At 41.8% G+C, this 17,734-nt stretch overlaps 1 protein-coding gene and 1 long non-coding RNA gene across 2 annotated transcripts in view; one reads left to right on the plus strand and one right to left on the minus strand.

Annotated features, from left to right (window-relative positions):
• Positions 1-1,711: 1,711 nt before the first annotated feature.
• The window catches only part of si:ch211-26b3.4 (connector enhancer of kinase suppressor of ras 2), a 65,907-nt gene continuing 49,884 nt past the window's right edge, over positions 1,712-17,734 (plus strand). The window contains exons 1-2 of the mRNA XM_017721892.2: positions 1,712-1,957; positions 17,039-17,202. Coding sequence (XP_017577381.1) covers positions 1,894-1,957; positions 17,039-17,202 — 228 coding nt within the window. The 5' untranslated portion in view covers positions 1,712-1,893. The remainder of the gene's footprint in view (positions 1,958-17,038; positions 17,203-17,734) is intronic.
• On the minus strand, positions 8,007-10,309 carry LOC119262253. Its single transcript, XR_005129512.1, has 2 exons — positions 10,198-10,309; positions 8,007-8,152 (listed from the first exon to the last, which is right to left on the minus strand). It is a non-coding gene; the product is annotated as an uncharacterized LOC119262253 (long non-coding RNA).

Here is a 17,734-nt window from a genome sequence, read left to right on the forward strand (position 1 = left end):
AAACGTCATATTTTTGTAGAAATTCCGATTAGAATTTGGATAAAAATATTTGAGTCAATAATGGAACCAATTGCCCTTTATGGCAGTGAAGTGTGGGGTCCGCTAACCAATCAGGAATTTCAATGGGACAAACATCCGATTGGGACAAACATCCGATTGACACTCTGCATGCAGAGTTTTGCAAAAACATTTTAAAAGTACACAGAAACACCAGCAACAACGCATGCAGAGCAGAATGAGGTCAGTACCCACTAATTATTAAAATACAAAAAAGGGCAATCAAATTTCGGATGCACCTAAAAAATAGCGACCCCCACTCATATCATCATAAAGCTCTGCAGTACCAGGAGTGGAGCAAAGACCACAGTCCCCTCACTCAGCTGGTCCTGAACTACACACTAACCCGCACTAACACACACACACACACACACACACACACACACAAACATATTCACTCACACACTCACACAAATATACACTCACACAAATATATATATATATACACACACACACACACACACACACACACACACACACACACACACAAATATATACACACTCACACACACACACACACTCACACTTGCATTCGCACAAGTATACACACTCACACAAATATAGCTTTGGCAAGAGAGAGAGACAGATGTTTGTTGATTTTCTAAGTGTAAATACGTGAACATCCTTTACAGAGACTCACTAAATACGCACTCACCGCCTATTTACTGAATGTAAAGTGTTGTTTTTAAACTCAGCAAATAAATAGAAATTGCAGAAAAGGTTGTCGTATTTAAGTCCGTTATGCTTTATTAATCCCACAACGGGGAAATTTTACCTCTGCGTTTCAACCCATCTGTACTGTGAAACACACACATACACACAGACACACACACACAGACATACAGACACAAACATACACACACATGCACACAGACACACACACACAGACACACACACACACAGACATACAGACACAGACATACAGACACACAGACACACACACACACACACACACTAGGGGGCAGTGAGCACAACTACCCGGAGCGGTGGGCAGCCCTGTCCATAGCACTCAGGGAGCAGCTGGGGGTCAGGTGTTTTGCTCAAACACAAGTGTGTGTGTGCATATAGATGTGTGTGTGTGTGTGTGTGTGTGCATGCGCATGTATGTATATATTTGTGTGTGTGTGCATGTATATGTGTTTGTATGTGTGTGTTGGGGTGATGCTTCTTTCCCTTTAACACAGACAGAGTGTGTGTGCGCGTGTGTGTGTGTGCAAGTATATGTGCATGTGTGTGTGTGTGCATGTGTGTGTGTGCATGTATATGTGTGTGTGTGTGTGTGTGTATGTATGTGTGTGTGTGTGTGTGTGTTGGGGCGGTGTTTCTTTCCTTTTAAGACAGACAGAGTGTGTGTGCGTGTGTGTGTGCAAGTATATGTGCGTGCGCGTGTGTGTGTGTGTTGGGGCGGTGATTATTTCGTTTTAAGACAGATAGAGTGTGTGTGTGTGTGTGAGAGAGAGAGAGAGAGAGAGAGAGAGAGAGAGTGTGTGTGTGTGTGTGTGTGTGTGTGTGTGTGTGTGTGTTGGGGCGGTGATTCTTTCCTTTTAAGACAGATAGAGTGTGTGTGTGTGTGTGTGTTATGTGTGAGAGAGAGAGAGAGAGAGAGTGTGTGTGGTGGGGTGCTGAAGGGGGCGGGGCTGAGCTGAGCTGTGCGCGGGCGCGCGCGTGCGTGTCTCTCCGTCGCAGTCCTTCCACGGGACGCGCCGTAACGGAGCTGCACGTGTTCTCTTTTGACTCGGCAACCACCCCCCGCAGTTACCTCCTCATTACCCCCACACCTCCACCTAATACCCCCGGGTGTCGGATGATCCGCGAGGACGCGGACCGCGCGCGGCCATGGCGCTGGTGATGGAGCCCATCAGCAAATGGAGCCCGAGGCAGGTGCTGGAGTGGATGAAAGGTAAGGGGGAGGGGGGCGGCATGCGCGAGGACAGGGGGCAATGTTGAGGGTAAAAAAGGGTGGGGGGTGTAACATGGGGGGTATCAAGGGAGGGCTTGATACGGTAGATAGGAAGGAGGCGCATGGTGTATTGATCTCGCGCTGTGGGATGTGTGTGATGTTGAAAGCTGCTGCACGCGCCGCTCAAGAGGTGTGCGTGCTTGTGTGTGTGCGCGCGCGCGCTGTAGGTGTGCAACAAAACGGTGACCTCAGTGCTGCTTCACGTTTTAGATGATTTCATGCCATAAAGGACGCGCGTGCACACTCAAGAAAGACGCACATACGCAGGCGGGCGCGCGTGCACACTGTGCTCATCCAGCACCGCGGACAGCGCCGCCGTTTTCCTCGCGCTGCGGAACAGCATGTCCGTAGACGGCGCGAGCGCGCTTGTGTACGGGAGATGATGACGGAGTCTGTGGGGAAGCAGCGGAGCGCAAGACCCCCTAATGCCACCCCCAACCCCCCCTCCACGCACACACACACACACACACACACACACACACCAGTCCATAACGTCGGTGTCGTAACCTCGTTAACGTTTGCGCTACTGAACCGTCAATCGCGAGCGCCGCTGCTTTAGGCCGCGCGGTCTCGGTCGGGTCTTTATGGCACGTGATTCGGTTCCGAGCCAAAGCTGAGTTTGCTAGTCTTGTAGCTGCTCAGGTTCGAATCCCAGCTGTAAACAGTTACAGGCCTCTAAACGCCCAGCTGAGCGGAACCAGCACTGCAGGACCGAGTCCAGCACATGCGCGCATTCCACACTGAACACTCTCACCCAGAGGGTTCTCTACAGTGATGCCATACAAGAGCCACTTTTGGTTCCCCAAGCTACTTTCACTGGACGATTTCTTGAGAAAAGTGTGAAGAACCTTCATAAACTTTAAAGAACCGTTACATGATGTAAAGGTTATATAACATGTAACAGGTTTTATTAGAACTCTACATCCAAAGCAAGAACTATTTAAGAACCTTCAGTCTTCAGTGTAGGTGTTTGTTCTCCTCTGCGGAACGCTTTGACAGTCTCCGAATAACGGCAACATGACAAGTTTGCTTGGATAATACTGAGGAAAAAACTGGCACATGTTTTGCTCTGAATTGGAAAATGCACACCCAGTCAAGGAGCTGGAAAAGATGCAACACAACAAAATTCTGGAATATTATAAACTATTTCTCCAGAGTTGCAGAATTCCAAACAATTACTACAGTGTTCAAAACTATTTACTCCAGAATTCCAATATTGCAAGCTCCAGAGTTCCAGAATACTAAGCAAATACTTCAGAGATGAAATATTCTAAAATCCAGAGTTCCAGCAGTCTAAAATATTACTCCAGGGTTCTGATATTCCAAGCTCCAGAGTTTCAGAATTCTAAACAATTACTACAGAGCTCCAAACAATTTACTCCAGAGTTCAAACTCTAAGCTCCAGCATTCCAGAGGACTAAAAACGCAAAAGTCCCAATATTCCAATGTTCCATAAATCTAAACAATGACTGCAGAGTAAAAGCTCCAGCATTTCAGGATTCTAAACAATTACTCCAAAGTTCCAATATTACAAACTCCCAAAATTCTAAAAAAATTACACTAGCGCTCCAAACTATTTACTCAATTTAGTTTCAATATTCTAAGCTCAAGTGTTACAGAATTCAAAACAAGAGTTCCAGAATTCAAAACAAGAGTTCCAATTTACTCAAGAGTTCCAATATTCCAAGCTCCAAATTTCCAGAATTCTAAACAATCACTCCAGAGTTCAGATATTCCAAGCTCCAGAGTTTCAGAATTCTTGACTATTACTCCAGAGGTCTAGGATTTTAAGCTATCATACTAAAGTTTCATAATTTTAAAGTATTGCTTTGCAGCTGTAGAATTGTAAACTATTATTTCAGAATTGAACACTTAAAAAGAGGGTTCTTTAGTAAAGACAATGGATCTATGCAGAACCACGAACACTCAAAGGAACATTTGCGTGGTTAAAAGGTTCTTTGCATGGCGAAATTGTTTCATCCTGTAGAGTTTAGGTCTTCAGGGCTTCAGTGCTTCTGAAAGTTACAGCCAGGTCTGCTGGACCTGAACTCTCTAGGGTGGTAGAGATCCAGGACCAGGAACGGGAACCCTCGCCATTCACTCTTAAAAAAGATGGTTCTTTAAAGGTTCTTTATTAAAGAAAAGAACCCTTTGCATGATTAAAGTGTCATGATAAAGAGTTCCTCAGATTACTGGAGAATGCGTTATATATGGTTCTGTATAGAACCTTTTTGAAAATGGTTTCTGTTATGACGTCAAGCTTCTTGTTACAGTACAAGAACCCTTTTTTGGTGCTGTATAAAACCCTTTCCAAAAAGGTTCCATGTACAACCATCCTCACCGCATCAATGTGAAGAACACTTTCACGATGCAAAGAACAGGCAAATTTCATCGTGCAGAAGATTCTTTGAGTGTTCACTTTCTTGTCTAAAGAACCCTTGAGAAACCATCTTTAAGTGTGTAGAAGAATCAGTTTTTCCTGTATAAATATCCTTTTCATGGTTCGTTCTTTACACAACTTCCAGTTAAAAGTTCTTTAGGGAACCAGAAGGGGTTCTTTTATGCATTGACCCAAAGTATTCTGTTGCTTCTTTTGATGAGTGATTTTTTACACTTAGTCTCGATCAAACACATATGAACTGCAGCCTTTGTAGAGTAAATGCATGTAAAACATCAATGAGTGTTTACAAGCAGTTAATAATCCGATAACTGCAGAAAATCTGATTTTGTCAGTACATTTACATGGTAATCAGATAATGTGGAAACTCTTGGTCTACGTGCGTCAGACTGTAATCAGATTTCTGCTTTGCAACCAGCCAATAAACTCACAGAAGAAGACGTGATGTAAATGTAACATAAAACTCAAACATACCTGAAAATATGAACAAACATCATCTAGAGGGTGAAGAATATTTAAATCCTTCATTTCGTCAAGCATGTGTTTGGTTTTGCAGTGACGCCGCTTGCTTATTTTGGGTACCGCCGTCTGTTTTCACACATGCTCAGACTGAGAAATGAGAAAGAAATAGAGTAAGAGTAAGAGCTAGAGAAAGAGTAAGAGCTCACGCTGAGAAATCTGAGTACTGAGTTGAAATCCAACTCTTTCTGTCAGATTTCTTAATCAGATTCCTAAACCTTAATCCAAAATCAGAGTGTGCTGTTTACACGACCATTTGCATAATCAGACAGCTGCATAAATCTGATTATGATTGGATTATTGACATTGTAATGCAGTGAAGGAATCTCAAACATCTGATTCAGGTTCTGCGGTATCCTGCACTGTTAGTTCTAGAGAGGATTCAGTGGTTTCACATTGAAGTTCACAGTCCTGATTGGTGGCCACTGCATTTTTATGGAAAGCTGACTATTACAGTGGCAGTCTGTTTCAATTAAACTGTGAGAAAAGGGGAGAAATAACTTTTATGCTGCTTGTTAAAGGAGATTAAAGGACAGTAAATTAAATCTTTACTTCTATAACTTGACATTTTTCATTCCAACCTTAAGAAAAATGAACCGAGGGCATAATGTGAAAGCTCACTATGCAATACCCTTCAGGCTGAAATATGTTTCTTCAGTGTTTAGTGAAAAGGTCCTGGGGAGCGCCTCATTTTCATGTGGCTTTCAGAGTAATTTATGGATGCACGTACGGCCGGTTTGAGGGTGTTTTTTAAGCGGATAGCTTGGAAATGTCTGAGTGCAGGGTTGATCGCCTGGCATTTATCATTATGCGTTACTGGCTTGTGTGTGTGCTGCACGCCTGTGCAAGGTTAACCCTTAAGAGTCAAGTGTTACTACTGCTACACAGAGACAGAGTATATACATGTTCACTTTACATTACAGCATTATTTGAATGTGACCTGCTTACACAGTGAAAAAATCAAGTAGTTACATCTGTGAATAAATTACATTTACACTCGGTTTAGATTTCAAATTGGGAGCTTCGATGATTTCCGCAAAATAAGGTAGTATGCATAGCAGTTCTTTGTGACACGTTATGTACAAGTACTGTTTTTAGCTAAGCAGGGTACACAGTAAAAAAGTATTTTTACTGCTAAAGTACTGTAAAAATTGAAAGCCAAGACCTGTTATTTTAAGAAAAAATGTAAGAATGCATGTAAATAAACCAAACATATGCTGTCTTTAACTCTGCTGTTGTTAATTTACAGAAAAATAATGTAAATTCACAGAAACCATTTCTCACTGTTATTTGCCTTTATTTTAATGGTTTTACAGGTAAAATACTGTATGTCTGAATAAGTCATTGAACTTTAAAACAGCTGAAATGCAGTAAAAGGCAGTGCTGAAATGATACTAAATTACTTGATAGTAATTACAGTGTTCTTTAATGTCAGACTTGCGTCTATGGTTTCTTACACTTTGTGACACATAGCTCTGAATAAAAATGGACAAAAGTACTCAAGAAATGTCTACATGTTAGTTTTAGGTGTGTGATGTTCACCAAGTATTCACCGGTTCATTTTGCTAAGGACTCATATTGTGGAGGGGGTGCTAGGAGCCACCCCTTTGACAGTGAGAGAAGAGATGACATGAGCTGGGCAGCGAATGAACTGTTAAGACAAGAAAAGTTATGTACGGCGTAGCTGTGGCCAACATCAGCTGGAACACAAAGCACTACTATTTGTGCGAAAGCTATGTTTCTTTTAAAAGCTTTGAACGCTACTGTCACGACCGGGCAGGGAGGAGACAAGTGCGGATAAATTACGGAGGCTTTATTAAAAGGGGCAAATCCAAAAGAGTGGTCCAAAACAGTCCAGAGTCGTAACACGAAACAAATAAACCAAACACAAAACATACCAGGGAGATCAGACAATCCAGGGTCGAAGCAAGGCAGATGAATCCAGGAGACAAGGCACAAATCACAATCTGAGAAACGGGCAAAAGAGGTCAGACACGGGAAGAACACATCTGCAAAAAGGGAATAAACCACATGCAACACTCAGCAAAGACAAACTGGAAACAAGGAGGTATAAATACTGGTAGAAACAGGTGAAGGTAATCCTAAATTCAGGTGATCTGAGAGCTGGTGAGTGTCATGTGATCAGTGATGTTAGAGTCTGGGGCATTGTGGGAGTTGGAGTTTGTGGGTGGTTCACCGTCAGTGACAGGTGCAGGCAGGAAAGAAGCACCAGAAACGACGGGCGTGACAGCTACAGTATGTTAGCATGGATAAAAGCAATAGTAGCAACCATGTTAAAGCCTGAATTCTGCTGTACTTTATTCCATGTTTATAGATAACAGTGTGTCTATCTATCAGAAATTACTAAACAACTCCACACAGTTTAAGTGAGTGTGTGATAATTTACACATGCAGTTTGCACAATGCTCATTAGTAAAATCATTATTTGTTGGCAACATTAGTGTCGTAGCTTCAGTACAGACTGCTTGAACAAGAAAGAAAACATGCCTGTGTTTGTGGTCATAAACAAGCTACCTTGTTGTACATTTAAAGCCTATAAATCAGTGTTTGGTGAAGCTACACTATGTTAGATCTGAGAATTTGGAGACCTCTCTGGTGGAAATGTGTAATTGCATGCAAAGCAATTGAAGAGAATTTAAAGAGAACTAAAGAGAGGTTGTGAGTGTATCTGATATTTTCATCATGTCTTGATTAGTATAACATTAATTTAACATTTGAGACCTAAACATTGAGCCAAACCTTCTTTTTAAGCTTGTGTGTAGATGTTAATATTTGAAGATGTATGATGTATGATTCATTGAGCCTTTAGAGGATGACTCGTAGCAGCACCATATCCCCTTCAGACCCGCATTTTTTCTGCTGAGCCAAAAAATTTTTTTTAAACTGATTGTGACTCCTTTCCAACATAAAAACAAATTGAAAAAATGAAATTTTTGCTAACTCATGTTTTTAATAGTTTTTTTTCATGTCCATTTCAACGGACATCGCAACACAATGGGCGTAAAATGTCATAAAAACTTAGGAAGAATAAGGCAGAGTTTTTCCACATAGTAATCAATCAGGTACGACCTAAACATCTGGAACTGGATGTTTGCATGTGTTTGAGTCTGTGTACAGTTCTGAACATGCACATTAACTTGATCAGTATGTCACAGCATGGGTAGGGAACAGCAGTCATCACCAGGAAAACCCAGAGCCTGCAAGAAGAGAGGGAAATAACACAATCTGAACATGCACATGAACACAAGATGTATGATTGTAGAGTACCTGAAATCAGTATTGCCTTCAGTACTTATAACATGTTAACTTGGAATGGAACTGGAACCTGTATTCTCATTTTCGATGAGCAGCCTTGAAGCAGTTTCGTTGGGGCACAAAGCACAAGTGGATGTTGCACTTGTCACAAAAGTACACAAAAACCTGTACATTTTGGCATCTTGCATCTGGTAGCCTCTTTCTTTACATCATAATTTGGCATGTAGTCAACCATGTCATACTGCACTTTAGGTAGAGGCCTTACATCCTGAAATGGTGTGCAAACTGGTCTCTGGGGGGACATGCTGTGGTTCTGGAGACATACTGGGTCTTCCACGTTTTGCTGCCACTGTTTTATGGACTCTCACCAGACACTGGGCCACATTCATCTTGAAATGGAGGAGATCCTGGATGTCTTTGGTCTGGATATTGGCCCTCTTGGCGTCCAGCCTGTACTCCAACCAACAGTTGACCACAGCCATGTCAAAGGCATGTTTTATCATTCTCAGGGTCCACTTTTTTGACCGAATTTCTGTACGGTACAGACTGACAAAGCAGGTCAACACCACCCATTGCATCATTGTACAACTTAACCACCTCTGGACGGGACACCGTCACAAATCGGGCCTTCTTTTTGTCCCACCGCTGAACTTCATTCATTGTGCCAACACCAATGAAGTTAGAGGCCAATGAGAACTGGTATGTTGTCATACCATTTGACCAGTGCAACCTTACCATCACGGCTTACAACTTCATCACAGCTTCCTCGAGGCTTTTTAGCCATCTCTTTGTCAGACTGTAGAGGAGGCCTGGCAAAGCGAGAGACCCTTGCTGTCCCAGCGGCATGAATTTTCCTGTCAGCTAGCAGCTCCAGAAGATTGTACGTTGTGAAATAGTTGTCAAAATACAACTTGTGGTTGGCCAGTGATTCGCTGGCTAAGATGGTACACCACTCCCGCTCCAAGTCCCAGCTGCTTACTGTGCTGTTGTGATAGTTGTAGTACCTTGGTGCAGCAGGAAGTCATAGGCCATGCCACTTTTCCCACACAGGAAGTATATTTTCACCCCCCATGGGTGTGGCTTGCCTTTGATGAATTGCTTGACAGAGTTCTGCGAAATGGCACCATTTGTTCATCAATGCCAAGGTTCTCCTCTAGTGGAAGCTCCAAGTATCTACTGCGTATGGCATCATAGAGAGGACGTACCTTGAAAAACACATCACTGTTCTCAGCTGGCTTCTCCAAATTATTGACCAAATGCAAATGTGACCGAAGCTGGAAGAATCTGTCACAGGGCATGGTGTTTTGAAAAATACCAGTGTCCATCCCAGCTTCCCAGTACATGGAAACTCTTGGCATTTTCATCACTCCCATAGCAGGGTGGAGACCAATTAGGGTTCTGATTTCTCCTGAACTTGTTGGTTTGAAACATCATGTAGCACTTTGCAAGGCATAAACATTTGTGTTGTCAGCCATCAAATTGAAGATCTCATCTGGTATACACCGTTTGAAGTATTCAAAGGGTCTCATGGGATGATCCTCATGAATTGGAGGATTCTCAAAGGAAGTGTCATCTTCATCTCCTGAATTCAAGGAGTCAAGTTCGGATAACTCTCCATTTACAAGACATTCAAGTCTTTGACTCTATACTCTATAAGAACATTTTGTACAAAAAATATATATTTACAAATTTATAATCATGAATAAATATACTGTGACACCACACTTTGCTTATGGAAAGCTTACAAGTATTTTGTTTCTGTATATACTGACACTAAACATATGAGTGTTAGCTTAGCTCGCCCAACTCCTGATGTCCATTGCAATGGACATCGTACTTTTAAAAAATCCTGTAAATTAATGATAATATATTTGTTCAAAATAACTTCAAATATTATCATCTGCAACAGTTACACATATGCTGACAGCAAATTTGTTTGGTTAGCATGAGCATAAATGTATATTTTTGATTGAAAATGGGTACTTACTTCTCCCTCTCTGCAGTTGCTCCGCCATGCTTGTCTTGGCCGATGTCTGTGACTCTCTCAGAGCATGCTCAAAGTCATGACATGATTGTGATTGGATAATCAGGATCCAATCAGTAACCAGCATTACTGACATCATTCAAATACAAGGTATTTATTGGTTTAGAGACAGAAATATGTCATGTCCATTGCAATGAACGTTGGGTCCGAAGGGGATATCATAGAAAAATTAATACAACAATTTTTTGTACAGAAATGTAAGTTTTGTAAAATATGTGCAAAATTTTGTAAAAAAAAAACTCACATCGCAGATTTATAATACTAAAATAGCTGAAATTTACTGTGTTACTTTAGCCTAAAGGCTACTGTTGCAGTAACCTTCTCTTTTGTTACTGGGCTGAGTGATAAGAAATCCCTTGTTCATCTATGCTAATGTGGAAGGCTGCAGGATGGGTTTATCTTTTTAGGAAGCGTTGTCATAGTAGAGCTTCTACAGAATTAAAGCAAGCCAATATATCATGACCGATAGAGGGCATGGACTGCAACATAAACCAAATCATGGAAAACCAAAATTTACTTGCCTTTTTAAAACAATAAAACTGTTTGTAGCATGTTAATACCATAACATGTAGCAAGCAGATATTTTAATAGTTTCAAAACATGATCACTCCACAGTCCATACTGTCCATATAGGGTGACTAAGGTACACTACATAAGAGCTGAGGATTTGGAGACCTCTCTGGTGGAAATGTGTAATTGCACACTAAATGACTTGTTTTGCATACTTTGTTTTTGTGTTGTCACATGACGCCAACGTCAGTTTAGCTCCACCGATTCACGTTGAAGTTGTAAGGAGAGTTTCAGTTCAGACTGCTTTTGGAAGAAGGCACAGCCAATCAGAACAGAGCTCATGTACATACATCAGTATTGAAGAAACAGTAACTAAAAGGGATAAAGAAAGGTTGGAAACTAGTTGTGAAATGAATTACAACTGTTTTCAGTACATAAACCCATAGAAAGGTCATAAGTGGACCTCTAAGGGCTATAGGCCCTCTATAAGGGCTATAGGCCCTTTAAAGTCACAGACTGTGCCTTTTTTAAGCCGTCCAACTTGGCGGACATCGAGACGGATGCCTGCTTTCTGCAATTCCCGACATCTTCGTCAAACAGCTCAAGATCGGAGTGGCTATCGTCTGTGTAGATTAGCATCCCCGGTAAAACAACTGCAACAAGGCAACAAGTGTGAATGCACCGATACGTTTACGTGTGTTTGTACTGATGTTGTGTGTGTGTGTGTGTGTGTGTGTGTACCAGCATGTCTCTCTGTAGGTGTGTGGTGGCACGTGTCTGCCCGTGTGTGTGAGGGGTTTCCCCTGTGTGTGACTCATCCGTCTCAGTGGGAAGCTGCTAGACGTTTGTCTTTAATGGCTGGTGCGAGAGCAGCTCTCGGTCCCCGTCCCACAGCGGCGGAGACTTCAGGGCTTCCCTGCTCCAACACGCCTCACTCAGCTCACGAGTGGCTTCACAATGCAATGGGGATTTAAACCTCATGTTAGATTAGAGTGGAAATGACATTTCTAGCGCAGGAGTCGGGGGTTCTGCGCTGGAGCTACGAGGCTAATGTTGTTATTTATGGTTGTAACCAAATAGCTTGGTGCTAACTGCATAAACCATGACACGTGTGGAGTCGTCCAGTAACCTCTAGTAGACTTGTTTATGCTGTCTATGACACTGCAATGCCTGTTGCTACGTTACTAGAATGAATAGCGTGGACCAGCATAGCTAGCCACCAGCAAAACTAGCAAAACTTGCATATTGCTGCTGTCAGAATGAAAAACCTCGTTCATTTTTCAGTTTTTGATGTGATTTGACAGTACCCGTGGTCCTATATATTTTGTGTAAATTTCATGATGAATGGACAAACAGAAATGACCCAAAATTACTTGGAAAAACGTCTGGTTCCATTGACTTACGTTAAAAGTAAGGTATGTTGTTTCCTTCTCCTGTAAAGTTGGCAATTTGAAGATACGAGGACACAACTGTACAAACTTAGCAACAACAACAAAAAAGCAAAACAACAGCAGCTAACAGTTAATATGGTAAACCAGCCGTCTCCCAATGAAAATGTGTGGTGCATTATGAAGCTCAAAATACGACAGCGGAGACCCCGGACTGCTGAGCAGCTGAAGCTGGACATCAAGCAGGAATGGGAAAGAATTCCACCTACAAAGCTTCAACAATCAGTGTCCTCAGTTCCCAAACGCTTATTGAGTGTTAAAGGAAAGGTGATGTAACACAGTGGGAAACACGCCCCTGTCCCAACTTCTCTGGAACGTGTTGCAAACGTATTTTGAGCTTCATAATGTGCCACACATTTTCATTGGGAGACGGTCTGGACTGCAGGCAGGCCAGTCTAGTACCCGCACTCTTTTACTACGAAGCCACGCTGTTGGAACACGTGCAGAATGTGGCTCGGCATCGTCTTGCTGAAATAAGCAGGACGTCCCTGAAAAAGACGCTGCTTGGATGGCAGCAGATGTTGCTCCAAAACCTGTATGGACCTTTCAGCATTAATGGGGCCTTCACAGATGTGCAGGTTACCCCTGCCATGGGCACTAACACCCCCCCACATTGGGGGGAATTGAAGCTAAGTACATGTTAATAGATAATAGTAAATCAGACAGGGTCAGAAACCATATGATCAAAGTCTATTAGAGAGCATCCCTTCTGATAATGTGTCCTGAATGTGGGAGAACCTTTTGAAAGACAGCATGTGATACTTTGAGCTTCTCTGTTAGCTGGTTAATGCAGAAGGAAGCCAGATATCTAACACTATTGCTCCGAGGCTGAATATCACATTGTGTTTATTAGGGACATTCTCAATGGTTGTTTGACAAATTTGCATAATGCATGCTGGGTAGTGTAGTAAGAGGACACTGATGAATGAAAAACTGAAAATGATATTAAATTGTGAAGTGATAAGGCTGGGGGATGCAGTGCTGTGCTGAAATACTGCATAACATGACAAATTAAATGTTAACTTTTTGGCAGTACCAATAAAATAAGATTTTTGCCTGTTTTGATGTTGATAGAGCATATTTTGGCAGAGATGTGTGTGATTTACATAACCAGAAGTGACCTGGATTTTCTCCTTCGTCAGTGAGCAGCCAAGTCAGCATTCGTAGAGGTTTTTGTTTATTTTGATAGTTGCACAGGATTGATTGGTATGAAGGAAGACGCAGTTGTCTTCACAGCAGAGGTTCTCACCTCTCCTCTTTCCTGCCTCATTGCTCTCTAGCAGCTCAACATAGAGCCACAACATGTCACACGAAGACAGACAACAGTATCCTAGTTAAAGCACATTTGTTAATATTTGAACTCAATTAATCTTTAGCTAATGTTAGCGAAGTTGTGGGTTAGCAAACTGTTGCTACAGTTGCTGCTGTGAGGCTAACCAGCTGCTATCATTAACTTTCGTAAATGAGACAAAACAATTCTGACCTACTGTTTCTGTGAGACAGCAAAAAATGAGTTGATGTCAGCAAGAGCGACCTCCTCATCCGTTTTCGTGCATTTCAACTTTTAATGAAGCTGAGGTCAGTTTCTTTTTCATGAGCTTCTTGTTCAAATTTTACAGCTCCACCTTAAAAGATGCAGCAGCTAGACTACATTCAGCCACTTCAGCTTCTGGTTGGAATTTAACTGTTTCACACAGTCTTAAACACAGTCTTACTCTGTAATGATGAGCACATCCTGAGATATATTTACAGCCAAGATAGTAAAATGGGCCCAAAATGTTGGTCCCAGGTTGCTTAATTTTTGTTGAAAGGACAAAATGGATCTTCTTAATATTTGGGTATATGTGCATAGCAGTTGCTGAGGTAGCAAGCAGAACAACAGCAAGGGAATATAGTATTTGGTTGTCACGGTATTCTAGCAGCTGGCATTGTTTGTGTGTGTATATGAATTATGTTAAGTGAAGTATTTCAGAATAAAACAAATTGACTATATTTAAATACAGTGTCACAGACATAGTCTGGAATTTCAAGACATGGGGAGTGAGATGGTATCATTTAGTCATGCACTCTGCAGTCATGGTGGGGTTTATGCTTCTACTAGAAGCTCCATCATAAAACTAAATGCATCTGAGGCAAAACTGAGGCATTTCACTGAGTTGTTCCAGCGTTAAACACAAGCAGCGTTTAGGAAAAACTGATGCAGAATCAGTCCTTGGAGGAGCGTAGGCTGCAGAAGTGATTCAGTTTAATCCCTCGGTTTGAGAAATGAGTTCAGCTCAGACCTGCAATGAGCAGACGCTGCAACTGTATGTGCTTATGGTGCAGTGTGTGTGTGAAGGGAAATGGAAGACTTTATCTTCTATAGCATGAGGCTTACCTTGCTGTTACTAAGAAATGGTTGCCAGGGAGCCATGATAGCTAGCGCATGCTAACAGATTGGACGCAGCCATGAGCGTAAGAGCCCATTAAACTGAAGGACACACACACACACACACACACACACACATAGATGTGGGCACACGGCTGCGCTCTTTGATCTGAGATCCATTTAGTCAGTGTGTGTGCATGCATACAGTACAGTTGGATTTCTGGTGTATGCAGAGAAGCTGAAAGTGAGCATATGGAGATTCCACATCATTCCTCATTTCCTTTCACATTTTTAATGCACATTGTGTCAGGACATAAAACTGCAGCCTGTGTTTCTAAGAAAAATTCAAGAGATGTTCACATAGTTGTCAAGTCTCAAGGTTTACCTGTGAACATAGCCTTGAATGTAAGTCTCACATCCTGAAAAATTAGGTTCGTTTCGCAAAGTCCTTTTGCGCTGCTGGTCTCATCTGTGCATTTGGATTAGCATTATTGACCACTTATTGCAGTCACATAACATTAAGCACTGAAGTACTAACTGTGCAAAATCTTCTTCCACAAGTTACCTGCAATTCCATGTTTCCACCTGGGAGGCCGCCAAATCCACAGAACGTACAGAGTGCAGCTTTAAAGAGAGGCTAAAATGAAACCCGTAAGCAATGTGAACAGGCCTACTCACCTCCTACAGCGGTGCCACGATAATCCTGAGAATGAGATATTCCAGTTTAAAGATTAGGAAAACCCCCTTTGGCGATGTCTTGAAGGAGGCTGGACGTGCTTTAGGGCAGAGTTTCTCAACCAGTGGGTTGAAACATCCTCTTGTAGTGTTCAGGCTAATACAGAGGTTGGCAGTGGTCTGAAGTGGGCTCATAAATGGTGCTTTTTTCATTGACCTTTATTAAATAATTGGCAGTACAATTTGTCCTTTTATGTTCAATGATGCACATTTCATACAGGTGGGACCCAAACATTGCTGTGTTGAAAATTTATGTTTCTGCAAACTTTTTTTTTGTGGGCCAGATGCCTGGAGTGGATGCTTTGCAGTTCTTAAAGTTACTTGGGTTTTTTTTTTTTTTTTTGTTTACTTTTTCTGCTCAAGTGATTTCTTGTTAGGCTGCTTTTACTTAAGCGTCTGTAGCTTACAACTGCTAATTCACCAACCCTAGTAGCTAACAAGTCAAAGAGAGAGATGTAAGATGAACATTGATCATTTGGAGAAGAATGGACTTATTTGCATTTATTTTCACTCCAGCTGGTTTCCTGATACGTTTAATCGGCAATGAAAAACACTAAGAAATCACGAGACTGAAGTCAGTTACATTCTGGCACCTCAGGCACCATTTAAGGTGGAACAGGAACATTTGAACAGGAAGCTGGTGAATGAGAAGCAACTTCAGTCTCGTAAATTTGAGAGACATTTTACAAGAAACTTTTATGTTTTTGAGGAAAAGTTTCCTGCTGGAGATGTGAGAAAAGTAGTTATGGCTGAGATGAAGCAAGTGATTTCAGATCTAAAACAAGCTTATGTAAGTACAGTCTGTCCTTTTATGTTCAACAATGCACATTTCATATTGTGGCACCCAAACATTACTATAATAATACTACTAATACTACTACTACTAATAATAATAATACATTTTATTTATAACACACTTTATATTTGAAACAAATCTCAAAGTGCTACAAAGTAAATCCCCTGTATAAAACAGCATAAAACCAATCAAGTCAATTAAGAATCATAAGTTCTGATAATAAAATGTTTTTAATCCTTTTTTAAAACTTTCAACTGTCTGTGGTGCCCTCAAATGGTCAGGTAGAGCGTTCCATAAACGAGGTGCGGCGGAGCAAAAAGCCAGATCACCCATGGTGCTGAGCTTAGTCCTGGGAACGAGAAGGCGATTTGAGTTTTAGAGCAGAGAGATCGTGATGAGGTTTGTGAGTGAGAAGCTCTTTCAGGTAGGGAGGAGCATTTCCATGGATGCACTGGTAAGTGAGTAGGGAGACCTTGTATTCAACCCTAACAGAGACGGGAAGCCAGTGGAGAGAGTGAAGGATGGGTGTGATGTCCTCATGTTTCCGTACTCTCATCAGGATCCGAGCAGCACTGCTCTGAATGTACTGTAGCTTGTTACTATGTTGAAAATTTCCCAAAACAAATTTTTATGCCAATTTTTTTTTGTGGGCCAGGTACTTGTGGGTGGATGCTAAGAAAATTGACTTTGCTGTCCTTAAAGTAGCTTAGAAGATTATTTAAATGTACATTTTCAACTCAAGCGATTTTTTGTTTAGTTACTTTAACTTGTGTTTATTTCTTTGCTATAACACTTTTACTGGAGACTGGATTTTACCTCAGCTAATATAATCAAGTTCATTTGGTCGATTTTAAACGTGATGCTGATCAAACCTAAATCACCTTATTTAAGACACACCTAACATCTCAAACTCTCTCTTTTTGTCAGGTTTGGACGACTGTTTGCTGCAGTATGTTCGGACGTTTGAGCGTGAGCAGATCACGGGGGAGCAGCTTCTGCACATCACCCACCAGGAGCTGGAGGAGCTTGGGGTCACTCGCATCGGCCACCAGGAGCTCATCCTGGAGGCGGTGGACCTGCTCTGCGCGCTGGTGGGTGTGCATGTGTTCACATAACTGTGAGGATGGATGAGTGTATGTGTGGATCTATAGACAGCAGAGATGGTCATAGATTTTATAGTGTGTGTGTGTGTGTGTGAGTGTGTGTGTGTGTGTGTGTGTGTTTTGGCTAAGTAAGTACGAGAGAGAATAAGAAAGAGAGAGGGGAGGGAGTGGGAGGTGGAAAAGATAGATAGATAGAGAGAGAGAGAGAGAGAAGGAGAGAGAGAGAAAAAGAGAGAGGAGAAAGAATTAGAGAGAGAAAGAGAATTAGAGAGAGAGAGAAATAGAGAGAGAAAATTAGAGAGAGAGAGAAATTTGGAGAGAGAAATAGGGAGAGGAGAAAGAATTAGAGAGAGAGAGAGAATTAGAGAGAGAGCGAGAGAGAGAGAATTAGAGAGAGAGAGAGAGAGAGAGAGAACTAGAGAGAGAGAGAGAGAGAATTAGAGAGAGAGAGAGAGAGAGAATGAGAGAGAGAGAGAGAGAGAGAGAGAGAATTAGAGAGAGAGAGAGAGAGAGAGAGAGA

This window comes from Pygocentrus nattereri, chromosome 23 (assembly GCF_015220715.1).
Source record: "Pygocentrus nattereri isolate fPygNat1 chromosome 23, fPygNat1.pri, whole genome shotgun sequence".
Classification (NCBI taxonomy): domain Eukaryota; kingdom Metazoa; phylum Chordata; class Actinopteri; order Characiformes; family Serrasalmidae; genus Pygocentrus; species Pygocentrus nattereri.